General features: G+C 45.6%; 1 protein-coding gene across 2 annotated transcripts in view; it reads left to right on the top strand.

The window, feature by feature from the left end:
* The window catches only part of LOC310786437 (KN motif and ankyrin repeat domain-containing protein 3-like), a 60,580-nt gene extending 49,097 nt beyond the window's left edge, over nt 1-11,483 (top strand). For both annotated transcript variants that reach the window (XM_083647642.1, XM_083647641.1), the window contains exons 10-13: nt 875-1,017; nt 3,488-3,688; nt 8,826-8,927; nt 11,023-11,483. In XM_083647642.1, coding sequence (XP_083503768.1) covers nt 875-1,017; nt 3,488-3,688; nt 8,826-8,927; nt 11,023-11,085 — 509 coding nt within the window. In that variant the 3' untranslated portion in view covers nt 11,086-11,483. The remainder of the gene's footprint in view (nt 1-874; nt 1,018-3,487; nt 3,689-8,825; nt 8,928-11,022) is intronic.
* Nucleotides 11,484-14,679: the final 3,196 nt, after the last annotated feature.

Genomic DNA, 14,679 nt, shown 5'->3' with positions numbered 1-14,679 from the left:
CGCTAAACGAGGACCATCATGTCTTCCCTGCAGGCGTGTGCTCGGTGGATAACATCATGTCTTCCCTGCAGGCGTGTGCTCTGTGGATAACATCATGTCTTCCCTGCAGGCGTGTGCTCTGTGGATAACATCATGTCTTCCCTGCAGGCGTGTGCTCTGTGGATAGCATCATGTCTTCCCTACAGGCGTGTGCTCTGTGGATAACATCATGTCTTCCCTGCAGGCGTGTGCTCTGTGGATAACATCATGTCTTCCCTGCAGGCGTGTGCTCTGTGGATAACATCATGTCTTCCCTGCAGGCGTGTGCTCTGTGGATAACATCATGTCTTCCCTGCAGGCGTGTGCTCTGTGGATAACATCATGTCTTCCCTACAGGCGTGTGCTCTGTGGATAAACATCATGTCTTCCCTGCAGGCGTGTGCTCTGTGGATAACATCATGTCTTCCCTGCAGGCGTGTGCTCTGTGGATAACATCATGTCTTCCCTACAGGCGTGTGCTCTGTGGATAAACATCATGTCTTCCCTGCAGGCGTGTGCTCTGTGGATAACATCATGTCTTCCCTGCAGGCGTGTGCTCTGTGGATAACATCATGTCTTCCCTGCAGGCGTGTGCTCTGTGGATAACATAATGTCTTCCCTGCAGGCGTGTGCTCTGTGGATAAGCATCATGTCTTCCCTGCAGGCGTGTGCTCTGTGGATAACATCATGTCTTCCCTACAGGCGTGTGCTCTGTGGATAAACATCATGTCTTCCCTACAGGCGTGTGCTCTGTGGATAACATCATGTCTTCCCTGCAGGCGTGTGCTCTGTGGATAAACATCATGTCTTCCCTACAGGCGTGTGCTCTGTGGATAACATCATGTCTTCCCTGCAGGCGTGTGCTCTGTGGATAAGCAGAACAAGGCGGGCTACACGGCCATCATGCTGGCTGCCCTCTCCGCTGTGAAGGAGGACGACGACATGGCCGTGGTCAATAAGCTCTTCAGTCAGGGCAACGTCAACGCCAAGGCCAGCCAGGTGAGTCCCAGCACTCTACTCCTGTACAGCCAGGTGAGTCCCAGCACTCTACTCCTGTGCAGCCAGGTGAGTCCCAGCACTCTACTCCTGTGCTAGCCTAGGTAAACCCAGCCACCACGTGACCTGCTCTCTCAGTTCCCAGTCACTGAGAACAGGTCTGAGAGCAGGTCACGTGGGGGATGGGTTTACCCAGGCTACTCCTGTGCAGCCAGGTGAGTCCCAGCACTCTACTCCTGTGCAGCCAGGTGAGTCCCAGCACTCTACTCCTGTGCAGCCAGGTGAGTCCCAGCACTCTACTCCTGTGCAGCCAGGTGAGTCCCAGCACTCTACTCCTGTGCAGCCAGGTGAGTCCCAGCACTCTACTCCTGTGCAGCCAGGTGAGTCCCAGCACTCTACTCCTGTGCAGCCAGGTGAGTCCCAGCACTCTACTCCTGTACAGCCAGGTGAGTCCCAGCACTCTACTCCTGTGCAGCCAGGTGAGTCCCAGCACTCTACTCCTGTACAGCCAGGTGAGTCCCAGCACTCTACTCCTGTACTCATGTGCTGTGTTTGCTCAGAAGGTGCAGCCTGAGCCACATAAGCGAAAACACGTTAAATAATCAAATTAATGTTTATATCGTATTGAAGCGAATAGTCATGTTTGGTGTGATGTTAAACTAAAGTGAAATTTTCACATAATATTATTACCACTATAGTCCTACTGTTTTGAGATTCTAAATAAGATGTGCTTGTTCTCATCAGTTCAGACAGCAGAGTTGTATATCTTGATATCCCAAAATCAGCACATCATCACAATTATAATCCCACTGAAAGATGATAAACGATAATATTGACTTATCGTCCAGCCCTAGCCTGAAGCCAGTTTTAGTTGCTTACGTCCATGCTTACGCCCCACAGTATCCTGCTGTAGCTTGTTCCTGTGGTATTGGTGGCATTTTGGGGATGCAAGTCCTCCTTTTCAAAGTCACATGACTTTTTAAAGATATTCAATTATTAACTTGAGCCAATGAAACATAAAATCAAAAAGCAGGAGGTTCAAATCTACATTATTTGAGCCGAGCTGAGGAGTTTCAGTCGCTAAATCTCTCTTTCACCAGCATTAGATTTTTATAGTGCGTTTTGGCTTGAGCATTCCTCCGTTCAAACTTTGCATTGAAGACACCCCCCATCTTCAGTTTACCGTGTGTGTGTGTGTGTGTGTGTGTGTGTGTGTGTGTGTGTGTGTGTGTGTGTGTGTGTGTGTGTCGTGTGTGTGTGCGTGCGTGCATGCATGCGTGCGTGTGTGTGTATGTGTGTTAAGAAACATTTTCTTTCCCCAAAGGGGTTTTATATGTCACATACTGGTAAAGAGTTCACAGTTCAATGAGTTCAAAACGGTTCTGATGTTGGACTTTGTAGACGTCACGAGGAGAGAATGAATATCCACTTTATCCTTGCAGCTGTTTTTTAGAGGTAAAGGCATAATGTCCCTCCTTGTTCGCTGCATATTTGGAGTGTGAGGGAGGGAAAGGTTCCCTCTGAAGTAATGAAGCACTCGACTCAAAGGCAGAGACATGTGTGGCCCTGCCTGCGTGACACTCAGGGCATGACTTGAGTTTTTTTGTCTCTTTGGTCGATTTAATCAGGTTGTGTGTGTGTGTGTGTGTGTGTGTGTGTGTGTGTGTGTGTGTGTGTGTGTGTGTGTGTGTGTGTGTGTGTGTGTGTGTGTGTGTGTGTGTGTGTGTGTGTGTGTGTGTGTGTGTGTGTGTGTGTGTGTGTGTTGGACACGCCGCCTGATAGGCTCCTGCACTGCCAAGTCATAGGACTCTGCATTTATAGCATCACTGGCTGTACAGCCTATTAGCGGTCCTTGTTATTGTTGCTGTGGGGGAAAATACACCAAGCAACACAATGCAGCTTTTTGGAGTCAGGAATTTAACTCAAACCACGGCTGTGTTGTAACTTTGGCTTCTGGACTAACGTTCTGTGCCAAGTGAAGATTGCAAACATACATAGCCTACAGACGTTTTATAATGGCACACACAAAAAAAATACATTTCCTTCAACCGGTGACAAATCTGACGCCATGAAATTGCATTAGAGGTAAGAGTCGATTAAATAAGTTGATTTATTTTGATAGCCCGTCATCACACAAGCCTGTCTCAGAAAGAGCCTAAGGAGATCTAACTAATGAAACGCATAACAACATTATGTAACGCAAACCCAAGAAAGCAAAACAACGACATAGCAAGCCTAGGTATCCTAAGCTGAGCCTAAAAAGGCTCTACATTTCCTAGTTAATCTTTAGTTAAACACTTTCCTTATTTACATTGTTTGAGATAGCGGAACAATAGAATTGGTATCAGCTTTTAGTGGTGATCTGGACCAAATCATTTACAAAGGGACGCATTGATGACCAACGAGACAACCTCAGAAAAACGGTGTATTCCTTTGAGGACAAATGTTCATTTACGTTTGTGTCCGTCTCCAGGCGGGCCAGACGGCGCTGATGCTAGCCGTCAGCCACGGGCGGCAGGAGATGGTGCGGGCGCTGCTGGACTGCGGCGCCGACGTCAACGTGCAGGACGACGAGGGATCCACGGCGCTGATGTGCGCCAGCGAACACGGCCGAGCTGAGATCGTCTCGCTGCTCCTGGAGCAGCCCGGATGTGATATATCCATCGTCGACAACGTACGGCATTTACGTTTTAGGCATTCAGTCAGAAACTGAGGTACAGCTATGTACCTTATTTTGTGATAGTGTAACAGTTTCTCTTATAAGGGCGTGTGTCCATATAGCGCTTTTCTGTGGGGGGGGGGGGGGGGGGGGGCTTCTGGAGCATCACCTGACTTTAGCTTAGTAAAAAGTGGATCATGGTAACATCACCTGACTTTAGCTTAGCAGCTGCTAGCTCACTAATCAGCAGGTTAGCATATTTGTTGCTGCTATGCCAATACAGTACATGTCCGGTATAATCCATGCTTCCTTTATGATCGCTGTTACAGTAACATAAATTCACTGATTATACAATGTAATATTTCTTCCCCACCACTTTCACATTCTCCATATTTGTTGTTGCTATGGGAAACGGACAGCATCTCTTTGATCGTGATCGGTCGGCTGGAAAAAGTGGTTCACGTCACCTGGTGTTTTTCTGAAAAGTTGAACATTTCTCAACTTTTGAAAGCGCTCTGGTCTGCAGCGTTTTTCGGGAGCGGCCGCCTTTTGTGCACCTTGCAGCACATTCCCTTTGTTTGAATGAGAGAAAGGTCTTAAACACTATGGACACTCAGCCTAAGGGCCTAAGCCCCTCCCCCCCCATCCCCTCCCCACAGACTGACTTTGTGAGCTGATCTCTATTTTAAAGGCACAGTGATTGAGATGAGGTTAGTTCCCTGGTCAGATTCAGCCCAAGACTAAAGACTAAAGACTAAAGACCATTCTTCACTGGTTTGTGGTGTAGGATTAGGCCTTTAATAGTTCCCACAAATGTGAGTTATTTTTCACTGGTGGACCTGATGGTGCCTTCACATGGTGAGCATCACCAACCTGAAGGTGCCTTCACACGGTGAGCATCACCAACCTGAAGGTGCCTTCACACGGTGAGCATCACCAACCTGATGGTGCCTTCACACGGTGAGCATCACCAACCTGATGGTGCCTTCACACGGTGAGCATCACCAACCTGAAGGTGCCTTCACACGGTGAGCATCACCAACCTGAAGGTGCCTTCACATGGTGAGCATCACCAACCTGAAGGTGCCTTCACACAGTGAGCATCACCAACCTGATGGTGCCTTCACACAGTGAGCATCACCAACCTGAAGGTGCCTTCACATGGTGAGCATCACCAACCTGAAGGTGCCTTCACACGGTGAGCATCACCAACCTGAAGGTGCCTTCACATGGTGAGCATCACCAACCTGATGGTGCCTTCACACAGTGAGCATCACCAACCTGATGGTGCCTTCACACGGTGAGCATCACCAACCTGATGGTGCCTTCAGACAGTGAGCATCACCAACCTGATGGTGCCTTCACATGGTGAGCATCACCAACCTGATGGTGCCTTCACATGGTGAGCATCACCAACCTGATGGTGCCTTCACACGGTGAGCATCACCAACCTGATGGTGCCTTCACATGGTGAGCATCACCAACCTGATGGTGCCTTCACACGGTGAGCATCACCAACCTGAAGGTGCCTTCACATGGTGAGCATCACCAACCTGAAGGTGCCTTCACACGGTGAGCATCACCAACCTGAAGGTGCCTTCACATGGTGAGCATCACCAACCTGATGGTGCCTTCACACGGTGAGCATCACCAACCTGAAGGTGCCTTCACATGGTGAGCATCACCAACCTGATGGTGCCTTCACACGGTGAGCATCATCAACCTGAAGGTGCCTTCACACGGTGAGCATCACCAACCTGAAGGTGCCTTCACATGGTGAGCATCACCAACCTGAAGGTGCCTTCACATGGTGAGCATCACCAACCTGATGGTGCCTTCACATGGTGAGCATCACCAACCTGAAGGTGCCTTCACACGGTGAGCATCACCATCAACACGTCACCTGGAGCTCATTCATGTCTCATAGAGCTGAGCGACCAGGGAACATTTGCCTCAATGTGTCAATGTGACAAGTTTGCCAGTTGAGAAAAGTTGGCCAAGGCTGAACTTTCAAGATTTCCATGCGTGCTAGTTCCCCAACTGATGAGATTTAGCTTTATGAACAATAGTTCTGCATGAATAGTGCAAACTGGAAAAGTTGATTCTTGCCATTCAAAGCTGCCCATTTCTCTACAACAGTGATTCTCAACCTGTTTCATATCGAGGGCCCCTAATTTAGTCCACATTAGAGCCATAAACCCCCATTTGATGAGATTTTGGCTCTCAGACCCGAATGCGAGAATTTTGTTCTTTGGCATATATGACTGTGTCCAGAATTCCAGCACTACACTGTATCTGTATTGTAGGTAGAGAGATAAGTGAAACTATGATCAAAACAGTCATTCTTCTACATTCTCTAATTGTGTTAAATTCTTGTAAATGGAATAATGCTGAATTAATGAATAAATCATCATTCCGGGGACCCCGTGGAACCTCCTCAAGGACCCCTGGTGGTCCCAGGACCCCACGTTGGGAACCACTGCTCTACAAAGAACAATAATAAACATCTGGACAAGAACAATAATAAACATCTGGACAAGACCAAACTGCACAAAACACAATGGAGAAACATTGAGTCCTACGTGTACGGCAGTATGAGTACGGGACGGGACACTTGTGCTATGAAATAACTTTCCCTGTAGATCCAGAGCCTCCTGTCAGACCCGAGCACAGAAAAACATCTGAGTGCGTTCTCATCTGGGATTCAGCTTAATCTGCATTCAGGAAGCGGCTCCTCGGGGGGAAATTGGTCTGCGCCATTTCCTCTCCTTGTCACCTCTTCCTCTGCTTCTTCAGACAGGCTGAAAGACAGGCTAGCAAGACAGGCCGAGCGCTAGCCTGGTTCAAACCATCAGGATCTCTGAACTCACATTCTGTCTGGTTCTGTGGATCCGTCTGGACTCTGCGCTGTGCACAGTCATTTCAGTTTCAAATCCACGGCAAAATAACATATTTTCTGCCGAGAAACTCCGTTGCATACTCCTGTACTTGTTTAATTGTTGTTATTGACGAATCACGACCACATTACTTTCATCTGTCCTCTCTTCAAATGAGTGGCGTTTACGGGAAACACAATCGCTGGGCTACTCACAGGGCCCCTGGGGACCAATTACACAGCCACAGTCCTCCGTTCAGTTCAGACACAATGCCCTGCAGGCCAGTGCACTCAGACTGGAGTCAAAACTCTTATCCGTTTTGGTAATTATTTGCAGTCAAACAGTTAGGGTTAGGGTTAGGGTTATCTTTAAACTCTACAGCAGTCACTCTCATCAACCTTTTTCATATCAAGGACCCCTAGTTTAGTCCACATTAGAGCCAGATTTTTGTATCTCAGAGAGTTGTATTGTAGATATGATTTTGTCCTGAATGGACTATCTGTACTGTCTGTAGGTCGAGATAACAGCGAAACTATGATCAAAATAGTCATTCCTCTATATTATCTAACTGTACCAACGTATTGTAAATGAAATAATGATGAAGTTTAACAATTCGTCGGTTTGGTGGAGACCCCCTGGAACCCCCCTAACGACCCCTGGTGGTCCCTGGAGCCCATGTTGAGAACCACTGCTAGAGTACTAGAGGATCCAGACTGTACTAGAGGATCCAGACTGTACAAACATGATCATTCTGCTCTACTAGAGGATCCAGACTGTACTAGAGGATCCAGACTGTACAAACATGATCATTCTGCTCTACTAGAGGATCCAGACTGTACAAGAACCACTGCTCTACTAGAGGATCCAGACTGTACTAGAGGATCCAGACTGAACCACTGCTCTACTAGAGGACCCAGACTGTACAAACATGATCATTCTGCTCTACTAGAGGATCCAGACTGTACAAACATGATCATTCTGCTCTACTAGAGGATCCAGACTGTACAAACATGATCATTCTGCTCTACTAGAGGATCCAGACTGTACTAGAGGATCCAGACTGTACAAACATGATCATTCTGCTCTACTAGAGGATCCAGACTGTACTAGAGGATCCAGACTGTACAAACATGATCATTCTGCTCTACTAGAGGATCCAGACTGTACAAACATGATCATTCTGTTGACTAAAGACTTCGGTTATAGCTACTATCTTTTAGTTTGTTTTGATTTGGTGCTATTATTTTGGGATATGGTGTCACTTTCTTCCAATTGTGTCACTCTCACTTCATAACGAAACTCCGGTTCTTTTCTCGTCGCTGCTTCTGATATTTCCCCCCTCCGCTCTGGTTGATCTGCACAGCAGTGTGTTTTCACAGTAGACCTGCTCTGCATGTGAGAGGAATGGCCAGACAGATATTTGAGTGTTCGCGTCTGTTGCCAGAACGAGTTGGCCATACAGGCAGGCAGGAGCACATGGGTTTGGGTTTCAGCACGACACAGCTGGACCAGGAGGCGGGCCGGCGGAAAAGGGATTTGGAAAAGCCCCCAACTCTCCCCATCCGACAAAAAGAAAAAAAGACAGACAAACTGACAAATTCACCAGGATCACCAGTGAGGCCCTGAACTAGTGTTGAACCTTATTTACAATAGTTTGATTTAGGTTGACATCTTATGCATTAAATGTCCAGAGCAACTTTGCAATAGGAGCAGCAATAGGACAAGCTCCAGTTCTTCGACTGTCAGCATTACAAGCAAGTACTAATAAGGAGTTCAAGGGTCAAAGCCACAGAGTGTTTCTCAATCTGTTTTGTCCTCCATGACACATTTGATATAAAACCTATAAGGCCCGAGTACGATTCCCAAACAAAAGAAAACAGAGGATGATGGATCATAAGGACCCTGGTAGTTTACTTGCCAATCAAGGATTCACATCGGATGCGTTTTTGCCGATGAGAACGAACAAGATGACACATCGTATCCACAACAGCGCTATGGCTTGTGTGCGTCTTCACTGATCGCCCCCTGCTTGTCATTAGAAAGAATGCAGGTTTAAGTTACTTCCGCATTGGCTTAATTTTTCACTACCGGAGGTTGGCCCTTGCTTGTACATAAAGCTCTGATCATAGACCTTGACAAAATGAATAGCCTTGAGAAGCCTGAAGTCTTGTCCTTCATGTCTTATGGGTCTATAAACCTGGTTTCCTCTCTCTCTCTCTCTCTCTCTGCCCCCTCTCTATCTGTCCCTCTGTCTGTCTTCCTCCCTCTGTCTGCAGGATGGCAGCAACGCTCTGTCCATCGCCCTGGAGGCGTCTCACAATGACACAGCTGTGCTGCTCTACGCCCACATGAACTACGCCAAGACCCAGGCTGCTGTGGTGAGTCACCCCCCACCCATCACAGGTCACCCCGGGGGTCACAGCGTACAGTGTCATAGGTCACCCTGGGGGTCACAGCGTACAGTGTAACATGGAAGATATATTTCTACTAGTATACAGATACACATGTATTATTATGTCTGTATTCTTTGTGATGAATGCCTTTTTCTTTGGAAAATAGCGCTTGTATGTAAACCCCCAGACTTCTTTCAGTTCTTAGAGCTGCACTGGGGAACTTCACCCATTGGACACTTCAAACGGCAGTGATGGTAACGGTTTAAAAAACTGGAACGTCAGTAAAGTGTTTTTCAACCTGGCCGGTCAGTGATGATGATTAATGCCAAAGGAAACCAGAGAGAGGAGAAGATCTAGTGTTGTGAGTCTAGCTCACCAGAGAGAGGAGAAGATGTGTTGTGAGTCTAGCTCACCAGAGAGAGGAGAAGATGTGTTGTGAGTCTAGCTCACCAGAGAGAGGAGAAGATGTGTTGTGAGTCTAGCTCACCAGAGAGAGGAGAAGATCTAGTCTTTTTCACTCTGCTTGTTGTCACTTGCTGTGTGGGCTGAGAAGTGTGTCCAAACCCGACACCACAATATCATTTTGGCAAACATGGCGAATCTGTGGACATCTCTTCTCTGTTGCAGCCACACTTTAAGATTTAGGCTGACACGACGGCTGTTATTTGGCGTGGAAATCTTGCCTCGCGCAGCTTGAATCAAATGAAAAGAGAGAGTCAACATGGTCACTTGGTGTCAGAGTTCACAGTTTGGCGTGTTCAGGCCTGCAGCAGCAGGGGGTTGTAACTCGTGAGCAGGCAGCGGTTCACGTTTGTGGCTCACAAATTGAAAAGTTTTCGAGCCGCCGGCCTCGACTCTGCTGTGGGAACAGCAGCTGCTTTCATCACAACAGTCAGCCAGCCAGCCAGGGCAGGCTGAAGCAGCAGCCAGCCAGCCAGCCAGCCAGCCAGGGCAGGCTGAAGCAGCGCAGGTCACACTCAAAACATATCTGCATGGTGAGCAATGTCTCCGTCTATTTGAGGTGGTGAGATTAGTTCCACGCAGCGGGCCAATGTTTAGTTTGGGTGTGGTGTGAGCCGCACTGACGAGAGGTGCACTGCTGCCCCCTGGAGGCTGGATAAAGCTCCTGCAGATTGGAGAAGACATAATAAGACATCATATTTTATTAACATTACAATAATGAAATAATTACACATATCTAAATATTACATTTATATTATACAAAGTTCATATCAAATTACAATATGTATTCTTATCTAATTACAATATACATCATTAAGAGAGATAAAAGACAGACAAAAGAATAAAATGGATGAGACAAAAATAAGGTAAAATGAATAGACCCAGCCATAGGAATATAACAAATAAATGAAAATGAATAAAGGCCAAAGGTTATATAAAAAAGGCTTCATGATAAAAAAAAATAATAAAAAAATCACACCCAGGTGTTGAAGTAATGATGAAGTTTAACCCCCTCTCCCCTCTCTGACACTGTGTGCGGCGCGCATGCGTGTTTCGAGCCCCCCATACTGTCTATGTTAAAATAGTTGCAAAATAGTGAAAATACCCACTCAAAAGTTACAAACCTTTGTGCATATCCTCCTTTAATGTCGATACAAAGGATCACTGGGTCGGAATGTTGAAACACGCATTTCAAAACTCGATATTTGCAAAGATCCAGCCCCCTCTCGCCACACACAATCTCACCACACACACACACACACACACACACACACACACACACACACACACACACATCCTTCTTTGTCGCCTTGAGCCGGTCTCCCCCAAATCTCACCACACACACCTCGCCACAAACACACAAAGTCACTTATAGAAGCATAATAACTCAAACTCCTTCACACAACTGAACAAAATGTGTTAAACTTGGTGAAGTACAGAAACTTGCATGGATCTACGATGTGTGCAGAAGTTTTGCTCCTCTACTTTGATTTATTTGGGCCTCTAGCAGCTGAGCAAAGATAGTAGTTGTGTGCGGTGAGATCTCTCTGAGTGCAGGAACCTAAACGTGGAGTTCTCCTTTAAAAATGGACTGTGTCCTTGACATTGTGTGTTCCAGGGAAGCCCCGGGCCCCACCCGAGGAGCCCGACCAGCACCCACAAGACCTGGCCTGCAGAGTGACTCCTGTCCTGTCCACTCACGGAGGAAAAACAGACAACTATAACTGGAACTGAGCGTTGAAAAGCTCCACTGGAATTGACATAGTCTACTTAATAATTATATATGTATTTATACCTTGACATAATGTCCTCTATACATTTATTTGTATTGTTAATATAAGAACATTATTTTTCCAAACGGTTATCATGTACCTGACTAATTTGCGTTCCTAACATTTCTCAATGAGGTCTACAGCATCTATTTTTCTAGGAGACAGTAAATGAGACCTTACATTTATTATTTGCACTCCAGTAATATATTTTAGTCTTAGTCTTTCTTCTCCCCTGCCCTGATTAACTGCCTTGTTAGCCTCTACAGTCTACACACCATGATAGATAGTTCAAGTCTGCACTAACCGTCTATGCATTGTATATTCATGGATCTATTGTCTAAAATAAACTTGTATTTACATTATGTAAGATGTGATGGAAATTCATGTTTGTTTCTAAGTGCTGTACTATCACAGTATCCCACTAATTGATGGTCAGCTGTGCTGTAGCTTATTTGATGGGGTTAGTTGGGCAGTTTTTCCTGCATGTGTGAAGATACAAATTCACAGTTGAAAATATAATTTTAAATTATCCAAGCCCCCCCCTCCCCACACACACACACACACACACACACACACATTCACCTGCCATAGCATACGACACAATCAATTCACATTTGACAAAGTATTTTCACATGCAGAGAAAATATTAAATGGGATCATGTTCAGCATTGCTTATTTTAGACTCTTTGGGGGTGCTAAATTTCTCAGCACCCATAAAAAATACTAGACATCCAGACAGATACGCAGGTACCAGCCATGTTATGCTAGCTTGTGGGAAAGCGGGTGCGCCAAAGCTCCAAAGTCTACAAAGTTTTTGAAAGTAAATGGGCAAGACTATTTTCAAATGAGTCCCTTGACCTCTAACATCAAGATATTTGAATGAAATTGGACTCAGTAAACCACAAGAGTCTTTACTTTATGGCATCATAGCAACCATTACAATGTGATGACAACATTTATTTTAAACTTGAGCTTAAAATGACCTATTGTGAGCCCTAGGATAATGACAGCCTTGTGAAACTCTAGAGCCAGAATCTAGATCATTCAGAAAATGTAGGGATGTCCAGGTACATTGAAGATGAGTGGATTTTTCTTAGCCATTTTCAGAAAATAGTGTTCGTCAGCCAGTCGTCAAAATTGCAAAACCCCCAAATTTTCCCAAAGATGATAGGCTACTGCGTCACAGAATTAGGTTTTCTAACGTTTTTTCCCCCCAAAGTCATGAGGTTGTTGATTATTTTAAGCACAATGTATCTTATTCTGATAGAATTGAGCTATATGGTATATTTACAGTAGGCTACATAGCCTATCTGCTTTAATTGCTATAACTTGATATTTTACTTTGGAAAGTTCTGGTAAATTATGATTGAGTATTTACGTCAACTAACTGAGGGTCCTCTCTAAAACAGCTGTGAGAGTTTCTTCAAGTACTTCTTTGAATACTTCAGTTCGTTTGGTTGATTTTGTCACCCTACCTGGTTCCGGCCTAGAGCGCGCCCTAGACCGGATGGGCAGCGTTTCTAGCTCGCCAACTTTTACGTTAACTTGACAATTTGACACAAGTATCAGAACGGCAAACAACAACAAAACAAAAGATGGACGTACCGAACGAACTTTTTTAAGAAGTTGTTGTAGAAACATTGCGGATTCACAATCTCACATCTTTTAAGCCAATACAGAAGCTTTGCATCAGACAATTAATCGAGGAAAGAGACGTCACGCTAACGGCAACAAATACGTTTTTTGCTTTTGGCGCACGTCCTTCAGGTGTTCATTCTGGTTCCGTGGTTTACGCCCCCATGACAAAAAGCGGGGTGAAAGGTGCCCAGACCCACCATGGCCCAGACTAGTAGCGACTGACGAGGTAGGCTGCATAGTAGTCTCTTAAAACAGACTGTCTTATCTACATCCGGTGGATGGAGCTATATACAGTCTGTACTTCGTGTGGGAGAATCATGCACCAAACGGAAGAGGAAGTTGAAAGGCGGGACTTCCGCTCATTCGTCCAATCAGAATTTAACATTAGCTAACTAGCTGTATACTGCTGTAGCTATCGTTAGCTAACGCTGATTAGTAAGACAAACGATAAGCTCAGTAACGTTAGCAACTTACCTCATCACTTTCGTTTAACTCTGGAATAAGTGCACGTCTTGCACGAGGTTCCTCCAAGCCGCGGATACATCGTTTACGTCTATCAGGGTCTTCTTTCACCGGTTTCGTCGGCGTAGCTTCCATGGTAATTCTAAAGCACTGCTAGCATTAGCAACCTGCATCGGTTTAAGTTTCCGGGGGGAACATATTTTTCGTGGACACGCGTGTCGTGATTGGTCAGATTCCGTCGAACTTCTTTCCGGTCTGAAGGTTTTTTTCACTACTTCCTTGTGCATGTTCTGGGGGTCTAATGCTGCCTTCCAGACAACTGGGACGTGGGTGTTTCCCAGTGGAAAAGTCCCACCCCCCACCTTCAAAGCATTCCAGAGCACAAAGGCAAAATGCAACCAAGAAACATGGCGGACCACGACAAACTTTTTTTTGTTTGGCAAATAGCAAGACATCTTAACAACGAGCAGAGCACCCCCCTTACATATTTAAATGAAAATGAGGAGCAGCAATGACACATAATGTAACAGACTCTATTATACTATTTTATTTAGGCACTTAATACTTTGGACTACATACTCCATGTTGCGGCCATTGTTGTGTGACGTCAGACAACTGGTTCCCAGCCTAGTGGGGGTAGATTTTTTTCTCCCAGTTTTCAAGTGGGAGCTCCCACTTTGAGTGCCGTTCCAGCGCACTTTTCCTAATAGGAGGCCAGAAAATCTGAAGGTCCCAGTTGTCTGGAAGGCAGCATAACGTACAGACGGTATGGCGAGAGCATTTGAAAATTGCGGAAGCCAACTCGTCTGTTCTAAGAGACTAGCTGCATAGTGTCTACTGCTGCATTTCTATGGGGGAACGAAAACACACCGGAACCCGTGGCTGGTGTAATGGGTAGAAAGGTAAGCAACGCTGGAAGCTAAAAACCCAGGGGTCAGGACAAGTTAATTGAAGTAAACATCCATGTTGACTCGCACAGATAGGTGCAAACAAAACACTAATGAGGGTTTCCAAATTCCAATCATGGAAGTTTGAAACCCGTATTAGTGTTTTGTTTGCACCTGTGTTCACCCTGCCTTTTCGACTCAAAATTGCCCCCGTGAGAGTCTATCAAGTTAGCTTTTGGCTAACTACTTTATTTTTGTATTTGCCTCCAAATTGTTGTAGCTGACAGCAGCAATGTTAGCAGTTTATTTGAACCAAAACAGCAAAGAGATTGTTTCTCTCCTTCCTGTGTGGGCTGTGTCTCTTCAAGTCTATTTTATGACCAAAACATTTACCACAGACTGAAGTGAACAATTACATTGTTTTTCTCCTGTGTGGATTAGATGTTTATTGTCATTCCAGTTGCACAAGTACACTTGTGTGAAATTCTTAGGCCAAGATGCTCCACAGGACATAAA

Source organism: Poromitra crassiceps, assembly GCF_964638095.1.
Source record: "Poromitra crassiceps genome assembly, chromosome: 12".
Taxonomy (NCBI): Eukaryota; Metazoa; Chordata; class Actinopteri; order Beryciformes; family Melamphaidae; genus Poromitra; species Poromitra crassiceps.
The sequence above is the reverse complement of the archived record's forward strand: the minus strand, read 5'-3'. Positions and strand labels throughout refer to the sequence as shown.